The sequence below is a fragment of the Gymnoscopelus microlampas genome (genome assembly GCF_963454915.1).
Source record: "Gymnoscopelus microlampas genome assembly, chromosome: 15".
Taxonomy (NCBI): domain Eukaryota; kingdom Metazoa; phylum Chordata; class Actinopteri; order Myctophiformes; family Myctophidae; genus Gymnoscopelus; species Gymnoscopelus microlampas.
The window spans coordinates 47,920,450-47,940,758 of NC_139952.1; the positions used below are offsets into that span (position 1 = coordinate 47,920,450).

The 20,309-nt window shown below is 38.6% G+C and overlaps 2 protein-coding genes across 2 annotated transcripts in view; both read left to right on the plus strand.

Annotated features, from left to right (window-relative positions):
- LOC311062411 (protein NLRC3-like) overlaps window positions 1-19,094 on the plus strand; it is a 63,306-nt gene extending 44,212 nt beyond the window's left edge. The window contains exon 7 of the mRNA XM_084081428.1: window positions 18,245-19,094. Within this exon, the coding sequence (XP_083937554.1) occupies window positions 18,245-18,501 (257 nt within the window). The 3' untranslated portion in view covers window positions 18,502-19,094. The remainder of the gene's footprint in view (window positions 1-18,244) is intronic.
- LOC311062402 (uncharacterized protein) overlaps window positions 1-20,309 on the plus strand; it is a 700,443-nt gene that overhangs the window by 269,663 nt on the left and 410,471 nt on the right. The window lies entirely within an intron of this gene.

The window sequence follows — 20,309 nt, forward strand, 5'->3', positions numbered from 1 at the left end:
ACACATGAGGTGAATCAACAGCACCTCACAAAGACTGACAGGGAAGTTCTCCTGAAGTTGGGCAGGCTGGCATTTGAACATCTGGAGAAAGGTAGCATCCTGTTCTACCAAGAAGACCTGGAAGAGTGTGGTCTTGATGTGAAAGATGCCTCACTGTACTCAGGAGTGTGCACAGAGATCTTCAAAAGAGAGGGTGTGCTCTTCCAGAAAACGGTCTACAGCTTTGTTCATCTGAGCATCCAGGAGTTTCTAGCCGCAGTCTACCTGCTCCATTGTTTCTCAAAGAAGAACATGAAGGTACTGAATACATTCCTGGAACGTGATTATTACCCCTTCTCCCTCTCCGACTTCCTGAAAGCCGCTATGCAAAAAGCCCTGAAGAGTAAAAATGGCCACCTGGACTTACTTGTTCGGTTTCTTCATGGCCTCTCACTGAAGTCCAACCAGAGTCTGTTAGGAGGCCTACTGGGTCAGACAGAGAACAGTCCAAAGAGCATCCAGGAAGCCATCAAGAACCTAAAGAGCATGATAAACACTCATGATATCTCTCCTGACAGATGTATCAACATCTTCCATTGTTTGATGGAGATGAATGACCACTCATTACATCAGGAGATCAAACAATACCTGAACGGATCAAAGGAGAAACTGTCTGACAGCCAGTGTTCAGCTCTGGCCGTCATGCTGCTGATGTCTGAGGAGGTTCTGGAAGAGTTTGACCTGGACAAATACAACACATCAGAGGGAGGACGAAGGAGACTGATCCCAGCTGTGAGGAACTGCAGAAAGGCTCGGTTAGTAGTCAAGTGAATAGAAACATCCTAGTGACATTACAGCTAACACTATAATTAGAAATTAAGGTTGACATAAAGGTTCCAATAAAACTGTTTGTGTCTCAAATAGTGACTAGTGGTATTGTGTGTATTTGAAAATAAAGGCCAGACCACAATAAAGCAGGGTAAAAACTAAACTAAGAGTCTAAAAGCCCTGCTGGTTACCCCCACCAGACCAGTGGTTTGAACCCACTGACATTGCCATCCTCTCAGTAGTGGAACTTAAAATAAAAAGGACAAGATAATTAAATAAATAAATATTCTTTATTGTAGGTTTGCTTGTAAATAAAGAGCCACGTCTGATTCATGAAAGGCTGTGTAAAGCCTTGATTTGTGTGCGTCTCAGGTGTATCAGATGATGAATTCCACCAAATAGTAAATATGCCATATATTTGTTCATTCTCACTTTATTCATTTCACACCTTCAACTGCTGGTTAAACATTGCTCTCTTCCTCTGTTCAGTCTTTCTGTGACGTCTAGTGGTGTTGACCGTTCCACACTCCACTCTGCCCCTCCCCCCACCTCAGACCTTTTTTATTTGGTTGCATTCCTGATCCAAAATAGAATATTTGCGGTGTCTGCTGTGGTAGAAAACCAATGCAAAACTATATTAAAGAAATTTATTTAAACTCCAAAACAACTCTCACAGTGTAATCACTATGAGCCTACTGATGATCCAGGTTTAAAGAGAATGTTTTAAATATAGTTTTGCTCTTGTTAAGATTGGTTTCCTATTAATGTCATTTAGTCAAACTAGAGGTTGGGGCCGCTTCGTGGCCCTCACATCTACGGTGCACCAGTGATCCAACTGATATGACCATATATGGAGATCTCTGTCAGTCCTTGTCCTTTTTATGGGTCACTGCGCCTATGTCACACATGTGCAGTAGGGTGGGCCTCGCGGCCCAAAAAAATAGTGGCTAAAATGTGCCTGAATAAAAAGAATGTAGTTTTATATTAACTGTACAATATGTAAGTACATTGAAGGTGGGGAAAGAATCCTAGACATTAACCAGAGCACTGATCAATAGTCTGTGGCAAGTTTGGAGGCAAGTGGAGTGATCGTGTGCTGACCAACCGGGACGTACACCACAGCGTGGACATTTTAATTAAAGTAGTAGGATATTGGATTTAGCTTCAGGAATGTCACAAATAAAAAACTCAAATCTCCATGAATTCAAGGTTTAGTTGATAGGGATAAAGTATTTTTTGGGGTGAAATATTATTCCTTTAATGGAAGACAAAACTATATTAGTATACTCAGCATACTGTAGGTGAAGTGCACACATGTAACATGAAGGTAACCAACATTAATTTGACATTAATCCAATCGCCGACAGACGATTGTATAATTCTAGTAGCCATCTTGAGTAGGTGCGTAGGTGAGTAGGTGAAGCTACCCGGTTCTCCTCAGTGGCTGGAGCAATTGCTCTGATTTTGCACACAGCCATTGAGCATTACCATCTGAACTTAACTGTGAACCCCGTTTTTCAATTTCATCAAATCTCAGCTTCTTATTAGCGTTTTTGTGTTAAACACTGTCGCCATGGTTACGGGGCTGCCCAGCTATGGGACGAACTGCCTCCCGGGTTGCCAGATCATGTGCGCATATCCCCCCACGGATGCGTCGACCGGGTATGGTCTAGTATGTTTAATTGAGATATATACTCAAGCTCACAATGCGTCGCTGACGCTACGCATTGTGAGCTTGTAGATCTACTATGTTCGCCGCACGACCCCGTCATACGACAGAGTATACATTGGGCTGTAAAGCGTGCAGTGTCTGGTTACTATAGTAACGTGACTGAACGCTGTCAATGAACAAACCAAGATGAGACGACATGTATTTCTGCTGCCATGCACCTTTCTCACTCTCTCACTGCACCTGTCTCACTGACATGCACCTGTCTCACTCTCTCACTGCCATGCACCTGTCTCACTCTCTCACTGCCAAGCACCTGTCTCACTCTCTCACTGACATGCACCTGTCTCACTCTCTCACTGCCATGCACCTGTCTCACTCTCTCACTGAGAGAGCTCTTTATTTACACCAACTGATATGACCATATATGGAGATCTCTATCTGTCAGTCCTTGTCCTTTTTATGGGACACTGCGCCTATGTCACACATGTGCAGTAGGGTGGGCCTAGTGGCCAAAAAAAAAGGTGGCTAAAATGTGCCTGAATAAAAAGAATGTAGTTTTATATTAACTGTACAATATGTAAGTACATCAAATGTGGGGAAAGAAGCCTAGGAATTAACCAGAGCACTGATCAATAGTCTGTGGCAAGTTTGGAGGCAAGTGGAGTGATCGTGTGCTGACCAACCCAGGAAGTACACCACAGAGTGGGCATTTTAATTAAAGTAGTAGGATATTGGATATAGGTTCAGGAATGTCACAAATACTATAAAACTCAAATCTCCATGAATTCAAGGTTTAATTGATGCGGAAAAAGTATTTTTTGGGGTGAAATATTCCTTTAATGGAAGACAAAACTATATTAGTATACTCAGCATACTGTAGGTGAAGTGCACACATGTAACATGAAGGTAACCAACATTAATTTGACTCATCCAAACCCCGACAGACGACCCCAACCTTAGTACACACAGAACAACAGGAGAACTCAAGTCCTCAAACTATTCATATGTGTCCTCTTTATGAGTTATTCTACCATGAAAACAGACCATACCATATGAGAAATGGACCATACCATTAGTGAAGGGGTGTACAGAGGATGGCTTTTTAGACAGTGAGCTTGGTTACTCAAATTATTTACATTACATTAACTTTTCATCTGTTGTTTACTTCCCTGTTCTCTGATCATATTTAAACTGTTTATGTCTGTATAACTAGATACAGTAGGAGATCTCTTAGTTAACTTCCATGACAGTGAACTAGGTATAATTTGTTTTGATAATCTCTTATTTAATCTGTATTTACAGACTTGTTGGCTGTAACCTCAGACAGACAGAGGTTGAAGTTGTGGCTTCAGCTCTCAGCTCTAATCCTTCTCATTTGAGAGAATTGGACCTCAGCAAAAACAACCTGCAGGACTCAGGACAACTGGATCTGCTCTTAGCTGGACTGAAGAGTCTGCACTGTAGACTGGAGATTCTAAAGTAAGATTAATTCACCCTATTTATTAGATTTATCATTAGATGTATTTTGATCAATTCTGTTTTATTATATACTGTATTTATATGAATATATTATGAATACTGTGGTGAGAATGTATTAAGAAGATTGATATCATGGGAAAACAAGCCTACCTCCTTGTCCTGCCATTCTGAGATACAAAATTACACTATCATTGTTGGATGTATTTTTTCAGATCTTCATCATCTTCTAGTTTTGATTATTTATATTGATATTAATGGGTGCAAGCGTCCATTTCATTAATAGGTATTTCACTAGATGACCCTTAAATGGTTTTGCAGGTACAAAGGTGATCTCGATTTCCTCCCTATGAGCATTTGGTATTTTTCTACTTCCTATCAAACATCTCTCTGAACTGTAGATATCACGCCCTGGGTCTGGCCCCATCCCCTCCCTGCTCCTTTTGGTCTCTGATTGCCTAGAATGGACTCAGCTGCGGGTGGCAGCCGTGCCTAGTTGGCTAACGAGCCTCAGAGACTATGGCCGTTTCTCAATACCCGAACTTGGGAAGCACGGACTTGCGTCCTTGGAAGTTCAGACTTGCAAGTTCGCCTCGGTAGTATAAACTTGCGAGAACGCGAGGACGGGAGTACGGGAGTACGGTAGTTGGAACGCACCGTTCTCGGTGACGTCACCACCTCAGCTCGTCCACAGTGTGGATATGCTCAGAGCAGATCTCCAAGCTAACAACGCATTGCTGAGCGACGCGGCGTTAGTTTGTAGATCTGTTTTTTTGCACAACAGAACATAACGTACATTTTACAATATAATGATATTATATAAACATAAGATATATTAACGTATATCTATATATATAAATGTTAAAACATCGTTTTTGTTAATTTAATGTATAGCCTATATACTCTCAGAAAAAAACGTATAGAAATATATGCCATTTGGTATTTATTTATCACAATACTGACCGATTTGTGTAAATGACTTACAGACCCACCAGGGTATAACAGGATAGTGGGCACAAGGGACATCTGGGCACCCCGATGTAAAATTGTCTATTTTGTCCCAAATGTTAAAAAATAAAATATTTGAAAAATGTTCTAAGGTAAAGTAGCCTATATGATTACAACATGCTTAAACATTTGACAACCAAGGTCTAATATTTCTATAATTTCAACAAAACCTGTATATCCAGTCATTTGGGAGCATAAATGAGAAGTTGAAGGATAACGTAACGATAGTTTAGCTCCAATCGGGGTTTAAGCGGGCGGGGGGGTCGCGCAACAACGGCTGATAAGTCTATTGAGAATGAATGGAGAGAGAGGTGCTCGTCTATGCGCAATGGAGAGAAGGACGGCCGTCGGCCGATGTTTTCTTTTTGCTTGATATTGTTTGATGGTGAACAATTATGATCTGATACACATGAAAGAAGAGTAGACCCTTCACAGCTAATACAGAATTTTTAATTTTAAGAATCGGTTCAGAATTGAATGAGTATGGCTATAGTTAAATGTTAAGCTCTTTCTGCTATAAATATGCATCCACGCGTCATGGGCGCCTGTCGGTGGCCAAACTGGTTTTCAAATGGTTCTCATTTACAATTCGGCCGATTGCAAATTAGGCTCATTTGAAAACAAATGCGATCTGTTGTTGGCTACAACAGAAGAGGGTGAGGGGCTGCTAATCTTATGTTGATTTTTTGTTTTTTTTCCCCTGGCCGATCTTGCCCCTGCACTTTGAGCAGACAGGGCACACAGGGGGCAGGCAGGGTGTTACAAGCGTCGGGTGCAGGCAGGTGACGACACCGGCGAATTGGCCACTACTATGCATGGTTCTTCCCTTTTTCCGCACAAAAGTAAAGGTCAGCACCCCTTCTCTCAGATGTTTTACATTTTATCGTCCAAGTCATTTTCAACGACGGGTTGAAACAAGCGTTTAAATCGCTTTTCTAGTCAGCCTGTGGCCAGTCAACCCCCGTCCGCGTGCGCTGTACTGCTCCAGTAAGATTGTATTGGGAAATCATGGCACAGGCTGACTAAATTGAAACGCTTGTTTCAACCCGTCGGTAACATTTTCTTGTCCGCTAAAATGTAAAACATCTGGACTACCTTTACTGTTTGGATATGATGTGCGGGAAAAGGTAAGAATCATGCATAGTGGCCAATTTTCGCCCGTGTCGTCACTTGCCTGCACTTTCGGCGCAGCCCTCCGCTGTAGAGGTTTCAAATGGTTAAACGTATTACTATTAGACTTAATTAAGTCTGATAATGATGTACCGTGCATGTTCACATCATGTAAACTGTACTTTACTTAAGACCATATTTGAAATATTTAATGTTTTAACATTTTGGACAAAATAGCCAGTTTTACATCGAGGTGCCCAGATGTCCATAGTGCCCACCTATCCCTGTTGGCATACCGAATGCGGGTGAGAAGCCTGCGTTGGCAAGGGTCTGGGAGCACTGGACTAAATAATTACCCGTGTGGAATAAAGTTGATCAGAACGGGAGGCTGGCGAGCGAGGCGACGTGATGTTGTAATATGGCACTTCTCTAGCTTTTTGTAATAATTTGTTTCCCCCTAGGTATTGCTTGTGTATTGAGTGAGTGGTTTATTATAGAATATAAAACTAAACAGAACAAACATATATAACCGAATAAACATACACACACTGCACCATTTAGCCTAAGGCTATTAATACATTTGAAAATATAGTGCTGTCATTGTGGATTATATTAGTTAAAAGTAAATAGCCTAAGTAGGCTACACTATAATTAACAATAGCTGCACATCAAAAGAAGTTAACTTACATTCACACATACAAAAGTCAAAGTGGCCTAGTCAGACAAAATCGCACACAAATAAGAGTGGACCTCCAATTTTATTTCCAAAATATAAATAACCAGAGTGAAATTGATGGAATGACAAAATAAAAAATACATGAATGATGTACAGGCGTACGACATGAATCAAGCTTGATAAATATTAATAAACACCAGTGGTGGAAAGTAACTAAGTATATTTACTTAAGTACTGTATAAGTCTAATTTTGAGGTAGTTTTACTTTACTGGTATATTTCCAATTTTCAGTAGCCTACTCTTACTCCACTATGCCTCAGAGGAAAATGTTGTACCTTTACTCCACTACAGTTATTTGAAAACTTATTTGAAATACTAGTTACTTTGTAGATTTAGATTATTATTACAAAACATACATTAACCACTTGAGCCATATCTATATTTCGGCCATTAGAAAATAGCCGATCTACAAGCTCACTTGTAGGACTTGTAGGTCTGCTATTTTCAAAAGATTTCTATACATTTTATACATTAGAAAACTTGTGAAATGGGACATTCTGCATAAGGATTACTTTCAACTTTTGGTATTTAAGTACATTTTTATACCAATACTTTTGTACTTTTACTCAAGTACATTTTTAATTCCGGACTTTTGCTTGTAACAGAGTATTTCTATATTGCAGTATTGTTACTTTTACTCAAGTTAAAAATGTGAGTACTTTTTCCACAACACAACTGATAAACACATGCATATTTCTCTGGATGAAGTCCTCTTGCTTGGTGAAAAGTCTCGTTGACAGCTCAGCGCAGAATGAACTCCCTGGACGCATACCTTCAATTGAAGTAAAATAACGTTAATACTACTCGCATAAACACATATCAAACATTAGTCAGAGGCAGTTCTATCTCCCCAAAATTGGCTGAGACTATAGAAGTCCAATAAATATATCCACAACTAATTAGATCTCATTTGAACCACTACAAAGACGACCCAGCTGAACCAGCGGACACTTTCAAAAGGACTGGCCACAAATAAGGCTTCTTACGCGGGGTACAGTGGTCTGACGGGCCGGTCATCTGCGGCCGGGTTAACAGCGGCTAGCCGGCTACACAAACGTCCGAAAGTTCGGTGCACAAATCAGCCACAGATTTGAAGTTAATTAACAACATTCAAGCCTAAAATAAATCTTAAAATTACATTCTGTGGCAAAACAAAAAAATAATTCGGACATTTCTTACCGCGGTCCGTGTCTGCCATATTGGTCCTGTTTTTCAAGCGGTCCGGTGTGGTGTTGCATTCTGGGCAATCTGCTGTGGAAAGTCCTCTGCGAGTCTAGTCTGAAGCATGCTCGGTAAAGGGGGAGGATCAAGTTCCCATCCGGGTATTTGGTCTGTACTTAGGCAAATGCGAACTTAGAATTGGAACAGTACTTAGGCAGCGACTGATGACGTATCACGAGTTTGTGAGGACGGGAGTACAGACAAGTTCGGGTATTGAGAAACGGCCTATTTAAGACTGTCTGTGACTTATTCACTCTGTGCTGGATCATTGTATTGTCGTGGGGCGTGTTTCCTGGTCCCTGTGTTTCCCCGTTGTAATATAATTACCTCTGTTTGAGGTGTACCTATGTTTGTTTGCTTTATGATTTAAGTAAAGTCGTCGTTTGTTGTCAACCTTGGTCTCCTGAGTATACTTTGATGTTGAGTTCTGCATATGGGTCGCAAAACATCCGGGTCCCTGACAGTAGATCTAAATTCCTAATATTCACCATTGTGAATACAAATAGAAAACATTTAGGGTTGATGAACTTCTCATTGATATAGTTTATTATTTGGTCTAAAGTTTAAAAATGATCAAATAACTAAGCAAGACCTGACAAAGACCTACAGAGAACATCCTCAAACATTTTAAATGTGAATGAAATCAAGATTCACATGTATGCACAAGTTCTTGCTTATGTCAGGAAGTAATTATTTTGACATAAGAATACACTCAGGTCATTTGCCAAGTTTGACGTTGGTCCGTCGGACAGTTCTCAAGATACCTGAACTACAGACGTACTTAAAATAAATACATACATACGTACAGAGATTTTGTGCATTCATTTTGTGCCCATATATGGAGATCTCTGTACCTGTCTGTACTTGTCCCTTTTATGCCCATATATGGGGATCCCTAATGTCAACAGTATATTATGATCTATATTGAGTGTTTGATGGTAGTAACAGCCTTGTATGTGTGTGTGAGCTGAACTTCAGAATCTTAAGAATCTGTCTTTGTTTTCTTTCTTATTTTATTGCATTCTTGTTGTATTTTCTTTCTTTCTTTCTTTTTTCCTTTCCACCTCTTGGGTCACTAGTCCAAAACCCTGACAGTCCATCACGGCCAAGTCCAGGTTCTCAATCCAGGAATAATGTATATTATAACGTGTTTTATTTATCCTTTCTTTTTCATTTTTTTTCATCTGGTGTTTCATTCTTCATTCAGACTGGCTCACTGCATGTTGACAGAGAGATGCTGTGAAGTTCTGTCCTCAGCTGTAAACTCTCATCCCTCTCTAAGAGAGTTGGACCTGAGCCTCAACATGGTGAACGATTCAGTTCTGGAGAACTGCATGTGAGTAGACTTGGGCTGTGTTCATGTTGGATAGTACAGTGAATGTACAGTGTTTCCCTCACGTGTCTCTTAACGGTGTATTCACTCTGACACAAAGTTACAAATAGATGCAAACTAATATAACTAGAACTAATGAACCAAAAAACATAAAAAATACGAATTTAAATTATGCACTCAATACTTGGTCTGGGATACTTTTGAACAAATGATTTCATCAATGGGGCGTGGCATGGAGGTGATCAGCCTGTGGTTCTGTTGAGGTGTTATGGAAGCCCAGGTTTGCTTTGATAGCAGCCTTAAGCTCATTTGTATTGTTGAGTCTAGTGTCTCACACCTTCCTCTTGACAATACAACATCTATTCTCTGTGGGGTTCAGGTCAGGTCAGTTGTCTGGTCAGTTAAGCACAGTAATACCATGGTCAGTACACCAGTTACTAGTAGTGTTGACTCTGTGGGCAGATGCCAAGTCCTGCCAACAATCTCCTGGTAGATGCTGTGTTGACTCCATTGTGAAGTTTTCACTGTCAGTGATGATTTTGGGTTTCATGTCATCTGGTGTTGGTCCACTGTGTTTTATCAAGTCCAACAACGCAGCCATCTATAAGGAGATTTTTAGAGGACTTTGTGCTTCTGTATGTTGACAAGCTTTATGGAGATGCTGATGTCCTTTTCCATCAGGACTTGGCACCTGCCCACACAGAGCCAACACTACTAGTAACTGGTGTACTGACCATGATATTACTGTGCTTAACTGACCAGCCAACTGACCTGACCTGAACCCCACAGAGAATCTAGGATGTGTTGTCAGGAGGTTTTAAATATTTCATATATATATATATAATGAATCAATATAAAGTTTCACTTTTTGAATTGAAGAAGATATATCTGCATAGTAAACTTGCATTAAGAACAAGATATATCTGCATAGTAAACTTGCATTAAGAACATTAAGATATATCTGCATAGTAAACTTGCATTAAGAACAAGATATATCTGCATAGTAAACTTGCATTAAGAACAAGATATATCTTTATAGTAAACTTGCATTAAGAACAAGATATATCTGCATAGTAAACTTGCATTAAGAACAAGATATATCTGCATAGTAAACTTGCATTAAGAACAAGATATATCTGCATAGTAAACTTGCATTAAGAAGGGATAAAGGAGAGTGGAGAGCTAGGGGTTAAGGTGGAGTCTGAGGAGGTGATGAGATCCAAACTGGGCAGCAGTGAGTATGTCTGGATGGGCTGCAGGGCCAAGATAATGATAGGAGAAACACTGTAGTGTCAGGTAGTGGAGACGTTGTGTTAGACAGTTAGACATTGATGCATTGTTGTTCTATTTCCTACAGAGTGAAACATGGAGGAGAAGATTGTCTTAATCCTCAACTCATTACTCAACTCAGTACAAAATGTGAGTATCTGTATGTCTGTGTCAATATCACACATTACCATTGTATACACTGTTTTAAAGTGGTGTAAAGTAACAAGTACATTTACTCAAGTACTGTCCTTAAGTACACTTTTGAGGATTTTTTACTTTACCGAAGTATTTTCCATTTTCAATACTTTTACTTCTACTCCATTACATCTCAGAGGCACATATTGTACTTTTACTCCACTACAATTATTTGACAGCTTTAGTTAATAATTACTTTGCAGATTTAGATTATTATTACAACACATGCATGAACCACTTCAGCCCTATATATATTTCGGCCATTTGAAAATAATAATGTGTACTTTTACTTTTGTTTCTTTAAGTATATTTTAATGCCAATACTTTTGTACTTTTACTCAAGTCAATTTTGATTACCAGACTTTTACTTTTAACAGAGTATTTCTACACTGCAGTATTGATACTTGTACTTAAGTAAAAAACTTTTTCCACCACTGCTGTTTTATAGTCGGTTGGCCCCTCCCCAGATACTGTCCTGAAAACTCTTCAGTAGAGCTTCCAGGGAATTCAGGCACCCTGGGCAAGACCTGGGCTTTTGGTTGTCTAGGAAGTTGACAACCGGAAATGGTTGAATTTTGCGGAAGTACCGCCCAAGGAAATGACGTTGATGCTTTACAAATCTCTTAACATACTCCGTGAATGAAACGAGTGTTGTGATTGGTCAAAAATATTGTTTCCGGGGGAAACGGAAATCCTATCCACTCAGGACTTCCTAGACACGTGACCAGGCTCTTCTTTTCGCAGATAAGTGAGGCTGGGACCGAGGTTAGAATTCAGGAGGTTTCTCTGCTCTTAGCCCGGTCCTTAACCCATTAAGACCTGGAAAGCCTATACGTTGTTATACCTTTAAAACCGGGAAAGAATATGTGTCATTTTAGATGTTTCTATGTATATAGCAACGTGAATCTTTTTATTCATTTTGAATAAATCATGTTTTTCAGAAAACTAAGGTCATGTGGGTTGACATAAACAATGGACGTCATTCACTAACCTGGTCATAAATAAGGTGTATATCCTGGTCATAAATAAGGTGTATATCCTGGTCATAAATAAGGTGTATATCCTGGCCATAAATAAGGTGTATATCCTGGTCATAAATAACATATGTATATTGGGATAAATCAATTCTGACGTGTGATTCATGAAAGAGGGTTCAGAGCTGTGATTTGTGCGTATCACAGGTGTATCTCATTTGTGTTCTAAAGTCACTAGTGTGCTCCCGTGTAGATCCTTTGTATTGTTCCACGCCCCATTTAACACCATAAAAGGCAACCAGAAATAACCCACGTGAAGAAAAAAAACAGATCTGCCAAATTACAACGTGTCAAGTCACACCACATTGACAGCTTGTACATCTGTCCTGTCTGGAAGTGAGTCCCTCGATCACACGATGGATCAGCTGAACGTTAATAAAGTAATGCTCTCATAATGAGAATAAGAAGTTATAATGTTTAACCCCACCACCAAATAATAGGCTAATAAAACGTGGAAAGGATATTATAGAAGCTTTTTCTATTAAATAATGCTCACATTTGACTGAGGAAAAAGAAATCCGATCAGATTATGGATCAGAGATCACACTTTATTGATTACTGAGGATAAACCTGTCCTTAGGATTAACAACATATCCTGTCCTACGTCAGAATGGTGAATGGATATTATGGACACAGATAGATTTCATCCATACTGTATCCTCATCAGATGATAAGACATAAGCGTGATGTGATGTGGTCAATATTATAAATTAATAGCGCAAAATGTGTTGTTGGCATGAAAGTCCAATATGTGAAACTGTGACCACATTTGCAGAAACTGAAAACACGCAGAGAGACCTAATAATTCAGCTCTAAATGTGTCAACTGAAAATAAATACTCGGTTGAATTTGCATCATGTCTACCATATGCATCCAAGCAATAGATCTTTGACATATTTTTTTTATGTGTTGACAAATCTTGGGCACATAAAAACATTATTTGAGGTTTGGCACTATTGTCATTGATTTTTCATGAAGAATAAGGCATTCTAATAACATATATGAAAGGTTTAAGGCATATAAGTATTTTCCTGAGCAGACGTGAGTTTGAATGTCCGCCCAAATTCACGGTCAAAAAAAGATGAATGAATACTGAACGTGGGAAGTCACGTATATGCACATAAGTACAAAATATGTGAGGACCTGAGCTTAGTGAATGAGACCCAATGCCTCACAACTCCTCACAACGCCTCGCATTGTGACACATTGTGTGCTTGTAGATCGGCAATATTTAAAATATAGCCGATCTACAAGCTCACGTGTCACATTTTGACACGTTGTGAGCTTGTAGTTCAGCTATATTTGAAACAAAATTTGCCTATCTAACAATTCACAACGAGTCACATTGAGACAGGTTGTAAGCTTGTAGATGAGCTGTATTTCAAACATAAAAAGAGCCAATCTACAAACTCACGATCAGTGTTGGAAGTAATATGTAACTTAAAGTAATATTATTACCTTTTTCTCAGTTACTAGTAACGTAACTAATTACTTTCACGTCTTTAGTAATAATATTACCTTTACTTTTTTTCAAAAAGTAATGTATTACTTTTTTCACAAGCCTTGGTGGTACTCTGGGTTTGAGTGTGTTTATTTGATCCTGTGTTGTTTTTGGTCCATTGATATAATGGTAAACTGGTTGGGATCGAGTTGCTATGCAGGCTGCTTGCTGATCCGGTCTAGAGCGGATACGGAAACGTGTTTAATCTATATCCTGATTGAGTTCTCTATCCTGATTGGATAAAATTGGAAATGAAACTGAAGCTGAAACGAAAATGCATTTTCTGTTTTATAAAGAGCTGGAGAGACAAGGAGACTCCTTTTACTGAACAAACACTCTATAGCAATGAGTACTATCACAATATAGAGTTATTCAACATTTATTTTAACCAAAGAAAATCACTTACCCTACCTTTAAATACATTTAAAATACTTCCAAAAAAGTCCTTGCGGTCTTGTTTCCATTGAGGTCCTTAGTATTCAATTCATAGTCAAATGGTTTTCATTTAGGCTGTAAGTTATGAATTCATACACAGTAAAAGTCTTAGTGTTAATATAATTCAAATGAGTGTACAAATGGAACCAAATGGACCCGTCACGTGTACAGAACACTTTTCAGAGTTAAATCAACAATGAGGATTTTACAATATAGGCTGCAGAAAAGAGAACAAAACAACTGCTAATGTTGAAAATGCAAAGTCAGACTTTTGGGGAGAAAGGATACAATTACTGGGGGCGAGAGAAAAAAAGTAACTCAAGTAATAAGTAACTACTTACTTTTGGCAGGGAGTAATAAGTAAAGTAACTACATTACTTTTTAAACAAGTAATATGTAATAAGTAACATATTACTATGTTTTAGTAACTTTTCCAACACTGCTCACAATACATTGCATCATGACCAGGGTTTCCACAAGGCACTTTTTAGGCCGACCACCTTGACCGACAGGATTATATTTTACCGGCCAAAGAATGAAGTGGGCTAGTAATATCTATCTACTCTATCATGCAGAGGTGTCACTTTCCAAAAAATAACTGAATAAAGTGGGCGTTATGAACAGCTTGCGTGACTACGTCACACAGTATAAACACATTAATATATGTTTTGGGCCCTACATCTCATTCAACCTTAATATACAAAACCTACAGCTTGTGTTTTGTTTTGTTAATGTTAATTATGTCATCATGAATGATGGTACAAGGAAGGTTCATTACTTGCCTGCAATGTATGTGTGTCACCAACTTTCACCACTTTATCCATTGCAGACAGACAGACATAAAATAGTCTAATAACAGCATTTTCCTAATCGGCCACGGTGGCCTGTGATCTTTATAATTAACGGGCAATTAAATATTACATTTAATTGGTAAATACCGGCTAACGGAAACCCTGATCATGACGTGTGGTGAGCTTTTAGATCGACTATTACAAATAAATAAAAATTGCTGATCACGACTTGTCGCATTGTGACAGGTTGTGAGACGATCTACAAGCTCACATCATGTTGCGTTGTGAGCCTTTACATCGGCTATATTACAAGAAATAGCAGATCTACAAGCTTGCAACGCATCGCATTATGATGCGATATGAGTTTTGGCTATATTTCAAAAAGAGCCGATCTACAAGCTCACACCATGTTGCAATGTGACAGGTAGTGAGTTATTTCAAACATCAACAAGTAGAAGATCACGCTCATCCAAAGTCATTTAAAAAGCCAGATGCAGAGCAGAACTCTGCACTGGAATAATTATGATCCATAAGTTAAATGGTTTATTAACATCATGAATGTGATGTTTAAAGCCTGCTGGATCTTCCTCAGACCTCAATATATCAAACATACCAAAGATAGCCGATCTACAAGCTGAAAAGGATCACATTGTGACACGTTGTGAGCTTGTATAGTTTGGCTTTGTGTAAAACTCAAAAGTAGAAGATCTACAAACTCATGAGTTACATTGTGACAGGTTGTGAGCTTGTAGATCAGCTGTATTTCAAACATAAACTCACAATATGTTGTTTAACGTGTGATTAACTTCTATATGGACTTTAACTTTTTTAAACAGTGGATGTACAAACTCACAACTCGTCACATTGTGACAGGTTGTGAGCTTGCAGATTGGATTGTAAATTATCAATAGTTGAAATAAATATAATAAGATCTACAATCTCACCATGCGTCACATCATGATGAGTTGTGAGCTTTTAGATCGGCTATATTAGAAAATAAGGTAAAAATAGCCGATCTACAAGCTCAAAATGGGTTACATTGTGACGGGTTCTGAATTTGTATTTCAGCTATATTTGGAAAATACCACAAGCACAACGTGTCACATTATAACACGTTGTGAGCTTGAAGAAAGTAAAAAATAGCTAATCTACAAGCTCACAACACCCCATATTGTGTACTTTTTAATTAATTAATTAATTAATTAAAAAGTACACAATATGGGGTATTATATTAGAAAAATAGCCGATCTACAAGCTCACAACGATTGCATATTATGCAATCGTTGTGAGCTTGTAGATCGGCTATTTTTCTAATACAAAACTATCCGATCTATCAATTTACAACGAGTTGCATTGTGACAGATTGTGAGCTTGCAGATTGGGTTGTGGTAAAATAAAATAAATAGCCGATCTACAAGCTCACAATGCCTTGCATCATGACAGGCAGTGAGCTTGTAGATTGGCTATATTTCAAAAACAGTGGATCTACAAACTCACATGTTTCATTGTGACATGTTGTGAGCTTGTAGATCGGCTTGTAGATGTAAATACTGCAGTACAGAAAAACATTAAAGAAAATAGAATGTACATAATAGGCCTACATAGGAGATCTACAAGCTCACAACACCTTGCATCGTGACACGTTGTGAGCTTGTAAATCAGCTTATAATTCCTCCATATTTCAAAAATAACTAAAATAGCCGATCTACAAGTTAGCAACGCTTCACACCATGGTGTGAGGTGTTGCTAACTTATAGATGCTGAATGTTTTCTATGTAACACAGTGGTTTCCAAACTGGGACCCAGGGGGGTCCCCACATTATTGTGGGGGGTCCCTAGATGATTATCTTAATGTGTAACATTGTTTTCTCACTCAACAGTAAACAAACCAACATACAGTATAAGTGTATACAGGGTATCTGTACATTTATAATGTTACAATTTAAGGACTTTTAAGACCTTTTTAATACCAAATTGCCCAAATTGTCAAATATTACGCAAAAAAAGAGGCAAATATTGTGAAAATAGACGATCTACAAAATAACCAATCTATAAGTGGTAGATCTGCTATAAATATACTATAAAATATATCTACAAGCTTACAACGCCTTGTAGATCGGCTATTTTCACAATATTTATATGTGGAACGAGTCAAACTAAATGTAATGCCTCAAGTCCTACAACTACCCCACCCTGACAAGTGCTTGTAAGAGTGGGGGGGGGGGTCCCCAGTTCAAATATGATTATTTTGAGGGGTCCCCAGTTCAAATATGATTATTTTGGGCGGTCCCCAGTTCAAATATGATTATTTTGGGGGGTCGCAGCCTTAAAAGTTTAGGAACCTTTGATGTAACAGATGTGTGTATTTTCAGTGGTGTAAAGTAACTGAGTACATTTACTCAAGTACTGTACTTAAATAACATTTTGAGGTATTTTTACTTTACTGGAATATTTCCTATTGTCAGTACTTTTATTTCTACTCCACTACATTTCAAAGGCATATTTTACTTTTACTCCACTACAACTATTTGAAGACTTTAGTTACTAGTTACTTGGAGGATTTTGATTATTCTTACAAAACATACATTAACTACATTAACAGCCCTATATACATTTCGTCCATTTGAAAATAGTCGATCTACAAGCTCACAATGCGTCTCCATGCAACACATTGTGAGCTTGTAGATCTGCTATTTTCAAAAGATTTTTATACAATTTATAAATTTGAAAACTTGTGAAAAGGGACATTCTTTATAATTATAATGAGTACTTTGTTACTTTAAGTATATTTTAATACCGATACTTTTGTACTTTTACACAAGTACATTTTGAATTCCGGACTTTTACTTGTAACAGAGTATTTATACATTACAGTATTGATACTTTTACTTAAGTAAAACATGTGAGTACTTTTCCACATTGATGTCATTTCACATAAACTTAATGTAAACATTTTCTCACAGAAAGTCACTTCTCACCTGGAGGCTTTAAGACATTCTGACTCACATTTTACTGTGTTGTCGTCAGGCAGAAACCTTGTATCTCTGACACGTTGTGAGCTTGTAGATCTGCTGTTTACACTATTTTAATGTTTTTAAAATTATATTAAGAAAATAAATGAAATGTTTTGGACATACAAGGTTTCCAGCCGACAGCGACGCCGACGATACTGTGTGTGTGTGTGTGTGTGTGTGTGTGTGTGTGTGTGTGTGTGTGTGTGTGTGTGTGTGTGTGTGTGTGTGTGTGTGTGTGTGTGTGTGTGTGTGTGTGTGTGTGTGTGTGTGTGTGTGTGTGTGTGTGTGTGTGTGTGTGTGAATGAATGATGTATGTAATGTTTACTGTGTTGTTTTTCTCATCAGATTTCCATCCTCTCACACTGGACACAAACACAGCAAACAGAGACCTCTCTCTGTCTGAGAACAACAGAAAGGTGACATGGGGACATCAGGATCAATCATATCCTGAACATCCTGACAGGTTTGATAGACAGGTTCAGGTTCTGTGTACAGAGGGTCTGACTGGACACTGTTACTGGGAGGTAGAGTGGAGTGGAGAGGTTTCTATAGCAGTGACTTACAGAGGGATCAGCAGGAAAGGAAGTGGTGATGACTGTAAGCTTGGAGACAACGACAAGTCCTGGAGTCTGCACTGTAGAGATGGTAGTCATGGTAACAGATACACTGTCACACACATTAGTAAGGACACTGTCCTCCCTGTCAGTCCCTCTGACTCAAACAGAGTAGCAGTGTATCTGGACTGGCCTGCTGGGACTCTGTCCTTTTATAAAGGGTCCTCTGACTCACTGACACACCTGTACACCTTCCAGAACACATTTTCTGAACCTCTCTATGCTGGGTTCTGGGTCTGGGACTCCTCCTCCTCCTCCTCAGTGTGTCTGTGTGAGCAGAGATAGAGTCTCTATGTGAGGACGACATCAGGTCACCATGGTTACTCAACATGTTTGAGTGAGTGCAGGTTGTCATGGTTACCACTGTTACCAGGATACTGTGAGACTAGCTGAGTCTGACGTCATGGACTCCATATTTGGGCATGAGTGACTCATCATGACATCACGGTGACATCATCATGATGATGTAATAAGCAGCACAGTGACAGTCACACATTAAAGCTCCTGTAGATTCAGTGTTTCTCTAACGTTGTCATGTCAACGACCCCCAATGCATTTGACCTCTGACCCCTGACAACAAGATTTCTGTCGTTTAAAATGTTACAAATAATAAAATCCTAAAATAGCAGATCTACAAGCTCACAACGCGTCACATTACGACACATTGTGAGCTTGTAGATCGGCTATTTTCCAATAGCAAAGTATTTGATGGTTAAAGTGGTTACACTGATTGTGATGTTGTATATTTAATGATTTAGCTTAGGACCCCCTGGTATCCCCTCAAGGACCCCCGGGGGCCCCTGGACCTCACTTTGAGAACCAGTCGTCTCTAAATCAGTTTAAACACGTTAACCTCTGTATATATTGGCTATTTGAAAGTAGCAGATCTACAAGCTCACAACTTGTCACATCTTGACACATTGTGAGCTTGTAGATCTGCTACTTTAAAAAAAGTAAGATTTTTTTTTAATATTATATATTTTAGAAAATGATATCCGAAATATTGTTAGCCTGCATGGTTCCAGACCAATCTGCCATTGGGCTGGCCCCTCTCAATAGAGATTGGATTCCTCTCTCTCCGAAGATGTGAGGGACCAATTAGGGCCCAGTATGCAAATGTGGGTTTATCACCAGAGGCATTTTTTTTAATTTGCATTTAAATTATTTTGAGTGAAAACAAACAAACAAACAAACAAACAAACAAACAAACAAACAGGTTGTAAAGTAAAAATACCTCAAAATGTTACTTAAAAATACCTCAAAATGTTACGTAAAGTGTCAAGTAAAGCACTTGAGTAAATGTACTTAGTTACTTTGCCCCTCGGAAATGCAGGTTCCACACAGAGATTCCAAACTAATCTACACAGTAATATTAGTCTGGCCATGCCAGACTAAGCATTTTAATCGTCATGTGAGAGTGTCACAATTATTTTAACCACTTAACTTTGGCTATTCAAAAATAGCAGATCTACAAGCTCATAGCGCGGCACCGAGTGCCGCGCTATGAGCTTGTAGAGCGAACATTTTTAACTCAAATCTTTGCTTCTGAGGGTCCCTGGAACAAAACATTTTCATATGGGGGTCCGTGGCACAAATATGTTAAAATGGGGGTCTGTGCCACAAATGTGTTCAAATGGGGGTCCCTGGCAGAAATAAGTTCAAATGGGGGTCCCTTGCACAAATAAGTTCAAATGGGGGTCCCTGGCACAAATATGTTAAAATGGGGGTCCCTGGTCAAATCCATATTAATGTCAAACTCTATGGTATAAAATGAGTCATCACCACAGGGAGCTTTAGATCTTAGATTAGATTAGATAGAAGTGAACAAACCTCCACTCCATACATTTATAAATATGTATCATAAATACTGTCCATCAACACTGATGATGATGATGATGATGATGATGATGATGTAAATATCAGTGTCATATTGTGTCTCTTATGATACAAACTCATATTTTATGTAATATCTTTTTTTAAATATTTTGACACAATATACAGAGGAAAACTGTATATTTGATCATGTAATTATGACAGTAATAATATTGTTTCTTGTATATATAAACCTTTATACTTTAACCACTTGAACCCCA